Source organism: Salmo salar, chromosome ssa01, assembly GCF_905237065.1.
Source record: "Salmo salar chromosome ssa01, Ssal_v3.1, whole genome shotgun sequence".
Classification (NCBI taxonomy): Eukaryota; Metazoa; Chordata; class Actinopteri; order Salmoniformes; family Salmonidae; genus Salmo; species Salmo salar.
In genome coordinates, this window is record NC_059442.1 from 137,486,169 (window position 1) to 137,504,545 (window position 18,377).

At 40.9% G+C, this 18,377-nt stretch overlaps 1 protein-coding gene across 1 annotated transcript in view; it reads left to right on the forward strand.

The window, feature by feature from the left end:
- The first annotated feature begins 283 nt into the window (after positions 1-283).
- Positions 284-18,377, forward strand: part of LOC106565418 (WD repeat-containing protein 5) — a 33,923-nt gene continuing 15,829 nt past the window's right edge. Inside the window, exons 1-5 of the mRNA XM_014132533.2 lie at positions 284-510; positions 8,021-8,153; positions 8,530-8,638; positions 12,024-12,097; positions 12,190-12,279. Coding sequence (XP_013988008.1) covers positions 8,082-8,153; positions 8,530-8,638; positions 12,024-12,097; positions 12,190-12,279 — 345 coding nt within the window. The 5' untranslated portion in view covers positions 284-510; positions 8,021-8,081. The remainder of the gene's footprint in view (positions 511-8,020; positions 8,154-8,529; positions 8,639-12,023; positions 12,098-12,189; positions 12,280-18,377) is intronic.

The window sequence follows — 18,377 nt, forward strand, 5'->3', positions numbered from 1 at the left end:
CAGGTTGGTCTAGGACACCCCAGCCTTATAATCACTCGATCGGTCTGTCTTGAGCACACTCATTCCTGTCCCTGATTCTGCTCAGCCCGTGCCCTCTCTTTCGAGCTACCCTCCACTGCACATAGTGATAATAACTATGTGTTTAAGTTTGTATAACTATTCATACACGTCTGTATTGTTGATGTGTCTTGACATGTGTAATTAGGTTTATCAGTCCAAAACCTAAAGTTTACAAACGTGACTCCAATCAGAACCAGTCAAATCGTCCCTCCTCGCTTGCCGTATGCACTGTCTAAGCACACATGCGCAATGTGCGTCTTCTACACTGCCACATTCCCCGCCTGAGACCTAAACTGAAACGAACTGGCCCTAGATTTTTTATTCGTGCTCAATTAGGGCGAAAATACATTCATCGTATTTATAGGCTAAACACATTCGTGTAATTGATAAGATTTCTTCCCAAAGGAAGAAAGTCGGCCGAGCAAATACATTTTAACATTGGGCCTTACCGTGAGTATCCCTGATTTTATTGTTTGAATGGAGTAACGTCAGCTAGTTAGCCTGGTAACTAGTAGAGCTTGCAATTTGCATGTGCAGTGAGAAGCTAGCCAAACAAGAGAGTAAGGCCATGTGTGTAACATAGTTAACTTTATTTTGAAGGATAGGATTCATACAATAACTACCTGGATTAAAACCATAACTAGCTATTATCACCAACATGATGCACACTACGTTAGTATTCGCGAACAACAGTGTTAGCTATCGTAGCTAGAAAAGAAACAGGCCCATCTGCGGTACTTCCACAACTGCGGTTAATGAGGTTCATATCTATCAATGGCTGTTAGCTAGCTGGCCAGCCAGGTAACATAGTATCTCCTCTCTTTCTCCAGACAAACGAACGTCATTATTACTTAACTACTCGGCTCTACCTAGCTAACGTTACTTAGCTGTGCCATCCATGACTGGGTAGGAAGCCAGTGTGGGGGTAATTTACCAGTCGCTACGTTACTAACAAAATTATACCTAGGGTTCAAAATCGTATCCAACATTGTTATATTCATCTACAAACTAAAGGGTAGTGTCTTGCGTTGTACCTATACAATTTCTTATCCTTACGTTTCCCCTGACAGTATAGTCATCGATAAACTGACGAAACTCAACTCCATCATCGTCACTAGTTACCACAGTCAGAATGCCCGCCTACTCGACCAATCAGCTGGAGTGTGACGATGCGTATTCCGGTTTACGGTTCGTGGGAAACGACCAATCAGATGAGGGAGTGTATGCAGACGAGGGACATGGGGTGTTTCTCAATATGCATGCTACCGTGCTCCACATGCTCAAATATTTTGTATAACTTAACCAAAAGATTCCACAGCCTGTCGTTTCCAATGGGAACAAATTAGTCATAGTGGGTAGACCAAGCACGAGCTAGCGAGATCCTGTTGGCGTGTCCTAGCATAATTTGCATATTTGCGTTAGGGAACGCCTACTATGTGAAGTGCGCGTGTGCAATAACCCCATTTTGCCTTTTTGCACTTTCTAAACAACGCCATAAAAAATAAATAAACAGTCTACAAAACGTAGTTCAACCTGTTCATAACAGATTCTAGTTTTGGAAACAGAAAAGTGTATTGAGATTAAATATTTAATTCATGAGAAGATTGGCATAATGTCGCCCAAACCCATCTCTTTCCATCTTCCATACCATTTTCCATCTACCATATTTGCTAGTGAGTGGAAAAGCCATAAAAAAGAATACAAAACGTAGTTCAATGCTTCACATTTATACCATCCAGTGAAATAGCTGTCTTATTATTCTATCTTTGTTCTCATGCTCCGAGTGCATTCTCCGACCATGTTTCTTGAGTATGTTCTTGTGAGGATGAGTGTGAAGAATGCATAAAACAATACATTTGAGAAACACTCGCACTCCCCCTGCTGTATTACCTCACGCGTCAATCTTCTTCCAGCCAGGACAATGGCAAGAATAGACTATACATTCTCTCAACCAGCTTCATCTGGAATGCTTTTCCAACAGTCTTGAAGGAGTTCCCACATATGCTGAGCACTTATTGGCTGCTTTTCCTTCACTCTGTGGTCCAACTCATCCCAAACCATCTCAATTGGGTTGATGCAGAGATCATCCGTTCACCTACTCTGCATCTCACAAAGACTTGGCGGTTGGAACCAAAAATCTCAAATCGGATCAAATGATAGATTTCCACCGGTCTAAAGTCCATAGCTTGTGTTTCTTGGCCCAAGCAAGTCTCTTCTTATTATTGATGTCCTTTAGTAGTGGTTTCTTTGCATAAATTTGACCATGAAGGGCTGATTCATGCAGTCTTCTCTGAACAGTTGATGTTGAGATGTCTGTTACTTGAACTCTGAAGCATTTATTTGGGTTGCAATTTCTGAGGCTTGTAACTAATGAACGTATCCTCTGCAGCAGAGGTAACTCTGGGTTTTCCTTTCCTGTGGTGGTCCTCACGAGAGCCAATTGAATCATAGCGTTTGATGGTTTTTGTGACTGCACTTAAAGAAACTTTAAAAGTTCTTGACATTTTCCATATTGGCTAACCTTCATGTCTTAAAGTAATGATGGACTGTCATTTCTCTTTGCTTATTGGAGCTGTTCTTGCCATAATATGGACGTGGCCCTATTTGGTAAAATACCATCTTCTGTATACCACCCTATCTTGTCACAACACAACTGATTGGCTCAAATACATTAAGAAGGAAAGAAATTCCACAAATGAACTTTTAACAAGGCACACCTGTTAATTGAAATCCATTCCAGATGACTACCTCATGAAGCTGGTTGAGAGAATGCCAAGATTGTGCAAAGCTGTCATCAAGGCAAAGGGTGGCTACTTTGAAGAATCTCAAATGTAAAATATATTTTGATTTGTTTACACTGTTTTGGTTACTACATGATTCCATATGTGTTATTTCATAGTTTTGATGTCTTCAATATTATCCTTTAAAAAATAGAGAGCCGCACACTCTAGGAGCTCAGATGCAAAAATATTTATTTGTTTATTTTTCGACAGACAAGCTGTCTTCATCAGGGTATAATGACAAACACTGTGGGATGACTAATTTATATAGTGTCAAAAGACACACGGGTGTCTGTAATCATGGCCGGGTGTGGCCTGATATATTGGTTAATTCTCATATATTAAAATAGCATACATTAATGGATAGCGTACGATCATAGATACAATTTGGCTACGTAAGCCTACAAACATTTACAACAGCAAAATCAAAATAATCACAAGAATGGCTTCAGATCTAAGTCTACGTTGAGATCGAAGGAAGCAAGGGTCTTTAAATTAAAGATCCAAGCAGCCTCTCGTTTTAACAATAAATTGTCGAGGTCACCCCCTCTCCTAGGGAGGGTGACATGTTCGATGCCAATATAACGTAGAGACGAAATCGAGTGGTTTTCTTCCAAAAAGTGTGCCGCAACTGGGTAAGTCGAGTTTTTGCACCAAATGGTACTATGATGCTCCGAGATACGTACTTTTAATTCGCGCTTTGTTTTACCCACATAATTTTTACCACAAGGACAAGTTATAAGATAAATAACTGCCTTAGTGGAGCATGTGATAACACCTTTGATTGGGATCTGTTTTCCTGTTTGGGGGTTTGCATTGAGCACAGCCATTACACTTGTAGTTTCCATCCAGTAGAGGCGCAAATACACGTTGTTCAGGGATATCTTGGGGTGGTTAATCAGAGTTTACCAGTTGATGTGAAAATAAAGAAAAACCCTGGAATGAGTAGGTGTGTCCTAACTTTTGACTGGTACTGTATTTGTTAACATATCAAGATAAAATATTTTAGTCAGGCAACATATGAGATGTGAATAGGCAACATTTCATTCTGAAGTCGGAAGTGTATTTTCTCATGATCTGCGCAAATAATGGCTGCCATTGATTTCAATAGATTATGCGTCATTTTTACATGGTTGCGTCATTTCTTTTTATACTTTCTGTTGGAGCTTGTATCAATGTACATATTTTGAAACATGCTAACAGAGTACGCATTGGAGAAGTGCCCTCCGTGTTCCAATTTGTGTGCTCGGAGCATGGTAGTATGCATTTTGAGAAACTTGAATGGATTTCTTTTATCTAGTGATCATCAATAATTTGGTTATTTGTTAGCTATAATAAAATAATACTTCTGTTAACAGAAAATAGGTTTTCTCCAATGTCTGCGTTTGTTTTTAAAACGGCATGAAGACAAACAAATTGATACATGATTTTGGAGATTATTTTAGTAATCCAGAAGTAAAACGTACAGTTTAACATTTATTTATTAAATTGGCAGATTTTAAGAAACTTCAACCCTGTTACCTTATTTGGCACATAGGAACTTAATATAGGCATTTATTTAACTTAAAGTAGACAGACTTGCAGTACACCTTTTGGACTTACATGGCACTTTTTTCTAGACACGCAAAGCTTTTTACCTGCTGTTTATTTTATTGGCCCATCCACCTCTTCGGAGGACAAATGAAACTTTGTTTTACATTTCAGTTTTTTTTGTTACATGTACAGTTGAAGTCAGAAGTTTACGAACACTTAGGTTGGAGTCATTAAAACTCGTTTTTCAACCACTCCACAAATTTCTTAACAAACTATATAGTTTTGGCTAGTCGGTTAGGACATCTACTTTGTGCATGACACAAGTCATTTTTCCAACAATTGTTTACAGATTATTTCACTTATAATTCACTGTATCACAATTCCAGTGGGTCAGAAGTTTACATACACTAAGTTGACTGTGCCTTTAAACAGCTTGGAAAATTCCAGAAAATGATGTCATGGCATTTCAAGCTTCTGATGGGCTAATTGACATAATTTGAGTCAATTGGAGGTGTACCTGTGGATGTATTTCAAGGCCTACCTTCACGCTCAGTGCCTCTTTGCTTGACATGGGAAAATCAAAAGAAATCAGCCAACACCTCAGAAAATAAATTGTAGACCTCCACAAGTCTGGTTCATCCCTGGGAGCGATTTCAAAATGCCCGAAGGTACCACATTCATCTGTACAAACAATAGTATGCAAGTATGAACACCATGGGACCACGCAGCCGTCATACCGCTCAGGAAGGAGAAGCGTTCTCTCTCCTAGAGAAGAACGTACTTTGGTGCGAAAAGTGTAAATCAATCCCAGAACAACAGCAGAGGACCTTGTAAAGATGCTGGAGGAAACGGGTACAAAAGTATCTATATCCACAGTAAAACAAATCCTATATTGACATAACCTGAAAGGCCGCTCAGCAAGGAAGAAGCCACTGCTCCAAAACCGCCATAAAAATGCCAGACTACGGTTTGCAACTGCACATGGGGACAAAGATTGTACTTTTGGGAGAAATGCCCTCTGGTCTGATGGAACAAAAATAGAACTGTTTGGCCATGATGACCATCGTTATGTTTGGAGGAAAAAGGGGGAGGCTTGCAAGCCGAAGAACATCATCCCAACCGTGAAGCACTGGGGTGGCAGCATCATGTTGTGGGGGTGCTTTGCTGCAGGAGGGACTGGTGCACTTCACAAAATAAATGGCATCACGAGGAAGGAAAATGATGTGGATATATTGAAGCAACATCTCAAGACATCAGTCAGGAAGTTAGTTTAGTTGCAAATGGGTCTTCCAAATGGACAATGATCCCAAGCATACTTCCAAAGTTGTGGCAAAATGGCTTAAGGACAACAAAGTCAAGGTATTGGAGTGGCCATCACAAAGCCCTGACCTCTATCCGATTGAAAATGTGTGGGCACAACTGAAAAAGTGTGTGCGAGCAAAGAGGCCTACAAACCTGACTCAGTTACACCAGCTCTATCAGGAGGAATGGAACAAATCACCCAACTTATTCTGGGAAGCTTGTGGAAGGCTACCCAACAATTTAGATCCAAGTTAAAGAATTTAAAGGCAATGCTACCAAATACTAATTGAGTGAATGTAAACTTCTGACCCACTGGGAATGTGATGAATGAAATAAAAGCTGAAATAAATAATTCTCTCCACTATTATTCTGACTTTTCACATTCTTAAAATAAAGTGGTGATCCTAACTGACCTAAAACAGAGAATTTTTACTTGGATTAAATGTGAAATTGTGAAAAATTGAGTTTAAATGTATTTGGCTAAGGTGTATTTCAACTTCAACTGTACATTTATTCTTACACTTTACATACATTATACTTTTATGCACAGTAAGTATTACGTGGTTGGGATACAGTTTGATATACGCATTACATATGAAATGGTACTCATCATTACATACTCTTGCAATAAGTGCCATGGGATCTTTAGTGACCACAGAGTTAGAACACCGTTTTAAAGTGCCACGTTCTTCAGTTTTATTAAAGAACATTCCATTGTTAGGTAGTACTTCAACATGATTAAAATTAAATTAATGTTGTAAAAAGTGCTCCGTCTTTGAATGTACTGCCTTAATGTTCATTTCAGTAGCATATTTCTCTTTGGCTTTTGTCTCTTTCCCCTGGTGGCACTGTTCATACGTCTTCGTGCCCACAACTTGAAACGGAACACCATTGAATGGGAGACTTTTACTCTCCCATCTGAGTTTTTTTTCCCTGCCAAAGATCATGAATATGATATATTACTGTTGGAATGAAAGGCTTGTAGGGAAACTAACGATGTTGCTCTATCAAATAGAATAACTCCTCTGTGCTTGGAATGGAATCCCTTATGCTAGCTAGCTCATTGTAGACGAGTAGCAAAAGTTAGCTACTAGTTATCTAAAAAAGAAATGACAAAGTTTGTCTTTTCTCAATGTTATGAATTTTAGTGACGTTGCCAATTCTTGTTCCCGAATGTATTTATTTAATTGGTAAACAAGCTTAAACTTGATAGATGGCAATTCGAAAATTAAGCTTTATTTTTTTTACCATTTTTTTTCTCCCCAATTTTGTGGTATCCAATTGGTAGTAGTTACAGTCTTGTCTCATCGCTGCAACTCCCGTACGGACTCGGGAGAGGCGAAGGTCGAGAGCCATGCGTCCTCCGAAACACAACCCAACCTAGCCGCACGGCTTCTTGACACAGCGCACATCCAACCCGGAAGCCAGCCGCACCAATGTGTCGGCGGAAACACTGTACACCTGGCGACCTGGTCAGCGTGCACTGCGCCCGGCCCGCCACAGGAGTCGCTAGTGCGTGATGAGACAAGGATATCCCTGCCGGCCAAACCCTCCTTAACCCGGACGACGCTGGGCCAATTTTGCGTCTCCCCAAGGACCTCCCGGTCGCGGCCGGCTGCGACAGAGCCTGGGCTCGAACCCAGAATCTCTGGTGGCACAGCTAGCACTGCGATTCAGTGCCTTAGACCACTGTGCCACCCGGGAGGCCGAAAATTAGGCTTTTTCTAACGTAATATGCATCATCACACTCCCTCATTGTGATTGGTCGAGTAGGTGGGTCTTCTGACTTCGGTTGTGGTAACTAGTGATGACCCATGGTGAATTAAATTTTTGATTAACTCCACCAACGGAGTTTAGCAGAGACCAGGCTTTGTGGAATTTTTCTCCGATGACCTAGATTTTCCCAAGGTCAATACATAAAAAACAACTGTCCTCTGTAGTTGCATGCCTTTCTTTGCTGAAATCCATACTTTTTCATTAAACGTTTATCAAATACAACCACCAACTGTTTGCTCATTGCTGTTCCTCTAAGATGGCAACTCAGCACAAATGCGCATGTGTCAATTGAATCTCAACAAGGAAACAGTCTGGTTAATTGGTTAAGGTTTTATTAATAAGTATTGATTTCAGCAAACAAAGGCACACCTACAGAGGACAAACATGGGTATAAGGTAAGCGTTTCATAAGAAGTATTGACCTTGGGAGAATCGACGTAGTCAGAGCTGAGCTCCACAAAGCCTGGTTTTTGCTCAACCCAGTTGGAGCTCATCAGAAACTTCCTTCACCATGGAATTGAGTTTAGTCGGCTACGTCTTGGCATTCCTTTCTGCTCTCCTCTTTTGCAGGCTGGTTGTCCCACGTGCTTTCACGAACCAATCCCCTCCCCCCCGCTCCATCACTATCACCATGGCAACAGAGGAGAAGAAACCAGAAACTGAGGCCACTAAAACGTCATCTGCATCTGCCAGCCAGAGTAAGGTATGGGTTCATGCTTGCCCTCATTGTCGCCAGATAGCGGGACAGCTGTCTGCAGGTATGGCTCCTGGTAACTGCATGTCACGTTAGAATGACGCCATCTGACGGAAGACAATGGCTAGCCTTATTACCATTCACATTTTTTCCCCTATGGATTTGTATGGATAGGCTACTACCCAATTGGTTCGCTGGGGCCTGCGTTGATGAAACCCCTGTCATTTGATACTTAAAGATACCATGTAGCCAGATTGTCCTGTTTCTCTCTGCTATTTACATGGTGTCTGAAAATAATTTTTTTTAAAGGAAAATTGCCTTAAATGCTTCTACAGAGATCAACTGAACTGCTTTCCTGTTCCAATTGTTTACTTCCCCTATTTAGTCGGCACCAGTCAAGCCCAACTACACCTTGAAATTCACCTTAGCCGGCCACACAAAAGCAGTTTCGTCTGTCAAGTTCAGTCCCAGTGGAGAGTGGCTCGCCAGTTCATGTAAGTTTTTATGATGAGTGCTTTAGGTGGGCTTAGAACAGTAGGTTTACTGAATACTGCTATTAAGCTTGTAACGTTGCATGCACAAGTTGTTGTAGAATAAAATGTATAACATTTAATTAAATGCAAAGGTCTTTCAATGTAAATGATCTGATCACTCCTGCATGATAACTAGAGAAAGGCACGGTTAGACATGCTCCGGAACTTGGGCGACTTTAAACCTCCTGCTTTGGGCTGGATGTGTAGTTCATACTGTACATGCGTAATCTATGAGCAGAATTACTCTTAACTAAATTAGCCATGAAGTCCCTAGTTTGAAAGCGACAGTTTTTATGGAAGATGTGCTGCGCCATTTTCCCCCACGTGGGCCGCCCCCCTAGCAATTCAGGTTCCAGAGAGTGAACAATGACGTGGTGCACATAACTGCACATATGTGATTTAGTATGCAATTTGGTGACCGCTTTTGGCTCGCAAACGATACTTTCAGAACTACGGGCTAAAAAGTATACAAAACTATAAGAGAATCTCTAATCGAATATCCAAACGGACTTTAGTATTCCATTACTTACGAGAGTATTAATTGAAAAATAATAATAATTATAGACCTTTTAACAATGAAAATGCTTCGTCTGTCCTCCATACAAGTCTATAGCCTATCATGACATTTGGCATTAATTTAATAAAACAAACTTTCACATTTTTGTTTGACGGGGACTGCATAAAAACGACACGTGTAGCCTGCACACGTTTCACACCTGTAGCCAAGTTGTCAGGCGATCAAAGCGGCACTACAGTCAGAGGCTCCATATGTAGCCTAGCAAGTGAAGTGGGATATTTCGAATCTGTGCAAAATGGAATTAAAACTACGGAATTAAGTTACCTTAATGAGAAACAGTAGACTACAACAAGCAACCAACAGGTTGGCTGTTGTTAAAATTGAATGGAGTTGTAGACAAGGATGGAGAGCGCAGCAAAACCGCCTCAGTTAGCCTTGCTAGTTGGCTAACTTAGCTGGTTAGCATAGCTAGCTTCTTTACATCGATTTGAGGCAGTCAAAACAGGCACTACCAGATGTAGGGCTGGGAATTGCCAGGGACGATATGATTTAATTACAATATTTGGGTGCCGATATGTATTGTAGTTCTCACGATTCTATGTATTGCGATTTGATGTTCCAAACATATTGCTCACTATGTGTCTGCTGCAGAGAGACGAGAGAGACGAGAGAGCATGAGAAAATGAGTTTTGATCATTCATGGAAATTCCTGCAAACTATTTAAAAAGATGGAGAACAAAAAAAACAACATTGTTTTGTCGCAGTTGCGGGCGACTAGCGCCAGCATCACTACCTTTTTTAAAAATGCAAATCGACACTTGTATAATATAGTCTATAGTTTATATAATATCGCGATACAGTGCCTTCAGAAAGTATTCACACCCCTTCACATATTGTTACAGCCTGAATAAAAAAATTATTACATTGATATTTGTCACTCGCCTACACACAATACCCATAATGTCAAAGTGGGATTTTGTTTTTAGAAATGTTAACAAATTAATTAAAAATGAAAAGCTGAAATGTCTTGAGTCAATAAGTATTCAACTCCTTTCTTATGTCAAGCCTAAATAAGGTCAGGAGTAAAAATGTTCTTAACAAGGCACATAATACATTGCATGGACTCAATCTGTGTGCAGTAATAGTGTTTAACAACATTTTTGAATGACTACCTCATCTCTGTACCCCACACATACAATTATCTGCAAAATCCCTCAGTCGTGCAGTGAATTTCAAACACAGACCAAGGAGGTATTCCAATGCCTCGCAAAGAAGGGCACCTATTGGTAGATGGGTAAAATTAAGTAAACATTGAATATCCCTTTGAGCATGGTGAAATTATTAATTACACTTTAGATGGTGTATCAATACGCCCAGTCACTACAAAGATACAGGTGTCCTTTTTCCTAACTTAGTTGCCGGAGAGGAAGGAAACCACTTAGGGATTTCACTGAGGCCAATGGTTATTTTAAAACTGTTAGAGTTGAATTGCAGTGATAGGAGAAATCTATGGATGGATCCACAACATTGTAGTTACTCCCAAAAAATAACCTAATTGACGGTGACAAGAAAGAAGCCTGTACAGAATAAAAATATTCCAAAACATGCATCCTGTTTGTAATAAGGCACTTCAAAATAGTGTGGCAAAGAAGTTAACTTTATGACCTGAATATAAAGTGTTATGTTTGGGGCAAACACAACACATCATTGAGTACCACTCTTCATATTTTCAAGCATGGTGGTGGCTGCATCATGTTATGGGTATGCTTGTCAATGGCAAAGACTAGTGAGTTTATGATAAATAGTAACGGAATAGAGCTAAGCAGAGGCAAAATCATAGAGGAAACCTCGTTCAGTCTGCTTTCCAACGTATTGGGTGACAAATTCACCTTTTAAGCAGGACAATAACCTTAATAAAAAGTAATTGGGTTAAAATCTATGGCAAGACTTAAATTGGTGTCTAGCAATGATCAACAACCAACTTGACAAAGCTTGAAGAATTGTGAAAATAATGTTATTAAAATATTGTACAATCCAGGTGTGCAAAGCTCTTAGACTGCTGTAATCGCTGTAATCGCTGCAAAAGGTGACTCTAACATGCATTGACTCTGGGTTGAATACTTATCTAATCAAGATAAACTGCACATTTTAGTGGCCTTTTGTTGTCCCCAGCACAAGGTGTACCTGTGTTTTTATATTTTTGTTCAATATATACATTCAATGTTGTCATACTTGTTGCCTGTATCCTTTTGATGTTTGCTTTCTCACCAAACACAAGGAAGAAAGAGGGGTATATATGGAGCACAGTGCATGTAAGATGGAAATTGGTGCTTGCATGTACAGTTCCTTCAGAGAGTATTCACACCCCTTGACAAAAAACCCCAATGAAATCCATTGTAAATCCTACTTTTTAACACAACAAAATGTGGATAAAGTCAAGGGGTGGGAATACTTTCTGAAGGTGCTGTATGTAACGGTTATTCCATCACAAACCAGATGGTATGACATGCTATGGCAGCAAGAATATTGTCTGACTAGTGCAAATATGGCTACTTTCGCTCTCTCTCCTGTCTCACATAGTGCTGCTCTGTTTGCTACTGCAGCAGGGTGGGGGAAGGGCAGCGGCTGGTGTCTTTCCCTAGTTGTGCAGCAAGTGCCCAGGTTTTTAAGAACGTTTCACAAAAAACGCATGTATTTTGGCTATCGGGATATCCAAAACAACTGAACATTATTCTAGTAGTGAAAATATTTCAAATGCCCATCCCTAATGATAACACTACATTTTAGTAGAAAATGCTCACGTAACCTGTCTTGAAATATGTTTTACAGCTGCTGACAAACTGATAAAAATTTGGGGCGCTTACGATGGAAAGTTTGAGAAAACAATATCGGGACACAAACTTGTAAGTTCAAGCTTCCATTATATATATATTTTTTAATGGATATGCCTCTAGTGTGGCACAAACCAAGTTCACCTTTCACTTGTCATCTGCAGGGGATCTCAGATGTCGCCTGGTCCTCAGACTCCAACCTCCTGGTTTCAGCATCTGATGACAAGACTCTAAAGATCTGGGACGTCAGCTCGGTAAGAGGCAGGATGGGGAGGTTATTCTCAGAAATATAGGTTAAGGGGGCTGGCTTGGAGATGACATAGAACAGACATGCTTCTTTATTAGGCTAAGAAATTATTCCCAAGTACATTTATTCTCAAGTATTTTATTTTCTCTGTTACTGTGTGTGCACTGAAAAGACATGCATTATTGTTGCTGACACTCCGCTGTTCAGATGAAGGGAATTAACAGTCTATAATGTGCACCACCGCAGCGGTCAACTCAAACTGCAGTGTGTAGCTGTGGGTAAAGTAATTCAAAGCCTATACTTATTCACTCAGGATGTAACTTTCCAGTGCTACTATTTTTGCCATGTAATGTTATTAAATAGTCAAATCAGTTTAAGGTTCTACATGTAGAATGTCTCACCCATGTGGAAGCTAGGTGAATTGCAACAACACTTAAGCTGAATATAGACAAACAATCAATCAATCAAATGTATTTGTAAAGCCCTTCTTACATCAGCTGATGTCACAAAGTGCTGTACAGAAACCCAGCCTAAAACCCCAAACAGCAAGCAATGCAGATGTAGAAGCACGGTGGCTAGGAAAAACTTCCTAGAAAGGCAGGAACCTAGGAAGAAACCTAGAGAGGAACCAGGCTCTGAGGGGTGGCCAGTGCTTTTCTGGCTGTGCCGGGTGGAGATTATAACAGAACATGTTCATAGATGACCAGCAGGGTCTGATAATAATAATCACAGTGGTTGTAGAGGGTGCAACAGGTCAGCATCTCAGGAGTAAATGTCAGTTGGCTTTTCATAGCCGATCATTCAGAATTAGAGACAGCAGGTGCGGTAGAGAGTCCACAACAGCAGGTCCGGGACAAGGTAGCACGTCCAGTGAACGGGTCAGGGTTCCATAGCCACAGACAGAACAGTTGAAACTGGAGCAGCAGCATGACCAGGTGGATTGGGGACAGCAAGGAGTCATCAGGCCAGGTAGTCCTGAGGCATGGTCCCAGGGCTGAGGTCCTCCGGGAGGGGAGGGAGAGAGAATTAGAGGGAGCACACTTAAATTCACACAGGACACCGGATAAGACAGCAGAAATACTCCAGATATAACAGACTGACCCTAGCCCACCGACACAAACTATTGCAGCATAAATACTGGAGGCTGAGACAGGAGGGGTCGGGAGGCACTATGACCCTGTCCTACTCCCCCCCCTTCCCTGCATCCCATATTTTTTGTTATTGGAAAGATATTTCACAGCGATTTTTAAATGGTACAATGATTCTGTACACTATGAATTGCTTGTTTTGTCACAAACTGAAATTATTTCTGTGGCTGTAATTTCAGTTTACAATTTATAGCCTGTTGATGGAACTGTAGCCCTATGTGATGCAATGGAGGCCTTGATGGTATAAGCCAGTGCAGACATAACTGTCATTTGATAAAACTGTTAAAAATAAATGTAGATGGGCTTGGATTGAGGAAAGGGGTGAAGGTGGTCAGGGGTTGTCAACCGGTGGCCCGTGAGCCAAATTCAGCCAGCGGGCTATTTGGCCCCCAAGTGCTCTGAGTAAAAAAAATATAAAAAATGGGTTGTACTAAAATAATGGTACTTCAAATCAAGATTCTCTAAAAAAGGTTGTCCTTAATGCAAATATACTGCTCAAAAAAATAAAGGGAACACTTAAACAACACATCCTAGATTTGAATGAAATAAATAATCTTATTAAATACTTTTTTCTTTACATAGTTGAATGTGCTGACAACAAAATCACACAAATAATCAATGGAAATCCAATTTATCAACCCATGGAGGTCTGGATTTGGAGTCACACTCAAAATTAAAGTGGAAAACCACACTACAGGCTGATCCAACTTTGATGTAATGTCCTTAAAACAAGTCAAAATGAGGCTCAGTAGTGTGTGTGGCCTCCACGTGCCTGTATGACCTCCCTACAACGCCTGGGCATGCTCCTGATGAGGTGGCGGATGGTCTCCTGAGTGATCTCCTCCCAGACCTGGACAGCATCCGCCAACTCCTGGACAGTCTGTGGTGCAACGTGGCGTTGGTGGATGGAGCAAGACATGATGTCCCAGATGTGCTCAATTGGATTCAGGTCTGGGGAACGGGCGGGCCAGTCCATAGCATCAGTGCCTTCCTCTTGCAGGAACTGCTGACACACTCCAGCCACATGAGGTCTAGCATTGTCTTGCATTAGGAGGAACCGAAGGCCAACCGCACCAGCATATGGTCTCACAAGGGGTCTGAGGATCTCATCTCGGTACCTAATGGCAGTCAGGCTACCTCTGGCGAGCACATGGAGGGCTGTGCGGCCCCCCAAAGAAATGCCACCCCACACCAAGACTGACCCACCGCCAAACCGGTCATGCTGGAAGATGTTGCAGGCAGCAGAACGTTCTCCACGGCGTCTCCAGACTCTGTCACGTGCTCAGTGTGAACCTGCTTTCATCTGTGAAGAGCACAGGGCACCAGTGGTGAATTTGCCAATCTTGGTGTTCTCTGGCAAATGCCAAACGTCCTGCACGGTGTTGGGCTGTAAGCACAACCCCCACCTGTGGACGTCGGGCCCTCATACCACCCTCATGGAGTCTGTTTCTGACCGTTTGAGCAGACACATGCACATTTGTGGCCTGCTGGAGGTCATTTGCAGGGCTCTGGCAGTGCTCCTTCTGCTCCTCCTTGCACAAAGGCGGAGGTAGCGGTCCTGCTGCTGGGTTGTTGCCCTCCTACGGCCTCCTCCACGTCTCCTGATGTACTGGCCTGTCTCCTGGTAGCGCCTCCATGCTCTGGACACTACGCTGACAGACACAGCAAACCTTCTTGCCACAGCTCGCAATGATGTGCCATCTTGGATGAGCTGCACTACCTGAGCCACTTGTGTGGGTTGTAGACTCCGTCTCATGCTACCACTAGAGTGAAAGCACCGCCAGCATTCAAAAGTGACCAAAACATCAGCCAGGAAGCATAGGAACTGAGAACTGGTCTGTGGTCACCACCTGCTGAACCACTACTTTATTGGGGGTGTCTTGCTAATTGCCTATAATTTCCACCTGTTGTCTATTCCATTTGCACAACAGCATGTGAAATTTATTGTCAGTCAGTGTTGCTTCCTAAGTGGACAGTTTGATTTCACAGAAGTGTGATTGACTTGGAGTTACATTGTGTTGTTTAAGTGTTCCCTTTTATTTTCTTGAGCAGTGTATAAGCCCAGTTCATTTTACATAAAATATATTGGCAAAAATACTGTTACTGTAAAAACATGATTGTTTGTTTTATTTCCAATATGGAAATGGATGGAATTGGTCAAACTCGCAGTTGAATACATTTTCAAAATTATCCTCTTTCCCTAAAAGCATGATGGTCATTACATTTTTTATTTTTTTTATTTTTTTTTACATGAAAGGGGAGGTTAACTTGGTTCCAGACAATCGATCTGAGATCGACTTAAGTTTCAGTTATGCCATTTTTTGTTGTTGCTTTAACCCCTGTTATCACGATGCTTATCTACCAATATGATATTTCTTACAATTGTCATGATTCTATATGTATTTTGTTTCGATACTGCAACGTTGTTGAGATTCGATGTTCCAAACATATTGCTTAGCATGTCTGCTGCAGAGGGACAAGAAGGAGCCATGAGAAAGTACATTTTGATCAGTCATGGCAATGTGATAAACATGTCTCAGCATTTAAAAAAAATGAATATAAAGCTAGAGAAGGAGAAACACTGCAGTTTTGGAACAGGTACAGCCGACTGGCGCTAGCTAACGTTAACTGCCGTGTACATTTTATTTTCTAAAACATTTTTTACAGTCAGTACTTGGTATCATAGACTATAATATTGTAATACTCTACTGTATCCATTTTTCCTTCATCACTATCAGTTTGTTATAAGCAGTTTTAGGAGGACGTGTCATTACCACTTCCTTCACCCGACAGTTGGCTGCCCATCTGATAATGGCCGATCAAAACTACACCTAAACTATATTGAAACTAATTTCACTCCTATATGTAGCCTAAAGACAAGTTTCAATTGACAATAGTCTGATGGGTGACAAAATTTTCAATTGTGAATGAAGACACTGAGGGAACAGAGCAGCATGTCAAATTGACAAAGGGAATGGAGCTTTCCAGAAAAATGTCTAATTCTAGGTTTCTAATATTAGGTTCATGCAGGTCAGACATTTTGATTTATATTACCTATCAGAAAGAGCATATTGTAAGGTTTATAAGATAACTGCTTTTGCCAAACAACTTAAAACATTTGACAAATGGGCTCTATTTCAAAATCTAACTTTTTCTAAAGATGACTGCGGATCCATGTGTTCAATACCTGGGCACTCACGGCTGCATATAGGCAAGGAAGCGCAGACTTGTAACATAATAAAACTTAAAATATGCTATTCTGTTATTTTCCTACATGCTGACTACACCAGGCGCGCATGTATGTTGATTATGTCTATCCACACCTGACGCGATCAGGACCACAGGTTGAAATATGAAAAAGACCTCTGAACCAACTATAATAATTTGAGGACATGTCGAAAAGCTTTAAACATTCGTGGCAATTTAGCTAGCTAGCTTGCTGTTGCTAGCTAATTTGTCCTGGGATATAAACATTGGGTTGTTATTTTACCTGAAATGCAAAAGGTCCTCTGACAATTAATCCACAGATAAAAGGGTAAACCGAGTTAGTTTCTAGTAATCTCTCCTTCAGTCTTCTTCTTTGGACTTTGTGGTGGTTGGCAACCAATTGTAAGGTGCATTACCACCACCAACTGTACTGGAGTGTGAACCTCAGTTCATCTTTCAATCACCCATGTGGGTATATGCTCTCAAAAACCAATGAGGAGATGGGAGAGGCAGGATTTGCAGCGCGTCACAAATAGAACCAAGTTCTATTTTAGCGCCTGGCTAGGCAGACGCTCGTGAGCAGTTCGGATGCAACAATTGAATGTTGGTTGTTGTTCATTGCTAGACAGCCATTTTCAAGTCTTGCCATAGATTTTCAAGCCGATTTTAAGGAAAACTGTAACTAGGCCACTCAAGAACATTTAATGTCGTCTTGGTAAGGAACTCCGGTGTATATTTGGCATTGTGTTGTAGGTTATCCTGCTGAAAGGTGAATTTGTTGCCCAGTGTCTGTTTGAAAGTAGCCTGAACCAGGTTTTCCTCTTGGATTTTGCCTGTGCTTTGCTCTATTCCATTTATTTTTATCATAAACTGCATAGTCCTTGCCAAGCATACCCAGAACATGATGCAGCCACCGTCATGTTTGAAAATATGAAGAGTGGTACTCGGTGATGTTGTTGGATTTGCCGCAAACATAACACTTTGTGTCTCTGCCGCATTTTTTGCAGTTTTACTTTAGTGCCTTATTGCAAAACAGGATGCATGTTTTGGAATATTGTTGTTCTGTGCCGGCTTCTTTTCTCGCTGTCAATTAGCTTATTATTGTGGAATAACCACAATGTTGTTGATCCATCCTCAGTTTTCTGATATCACAGCCAATAAACTCTGTTTTTAATGTCACCATTGGCCTCATGGTGAAATCCCTGACTGGTTTCCTTCCTCTCCGGCAACTGAGTTAGGAAGGACACCTGTATCTATGTAGTGACTGGGTGTATTGATGCACCATCCAAAGTGTAATGAATTATTTCACCATGCTCAAAGGGATATTCATGAGTTTTTAATCTGTGGTTGACTCTGTTTTGAAATTCACTGCTTGACTGAGGGACCTTACAATTATCTGTATGTATGGGGTACAGAGATGAGGTAGTTGTTCATAAATCATGTTAAACACTACTGTTGCACACAGAGTGAGTCCATGCAACTTATTATGCTCAATAAAGATTGCAAAATTGTGACATTTGTGATGTACCAATTCCATGGCACATGGTTTATGAACTGATACACATTTTAAATTATTATACAAAATTATTGCAACCAATAGAATGTTATATATGGGGATGCAACCATCCCAGCTCTGCAGATTTTTCTACGAAGAGACAGAATCATTAGACCATTTGTTTTGCTACTGTCCATATGTAGCTTGTTTTTGATTGCATGTTCAGGAATAGATGAAGAATTGCGACATTTACCT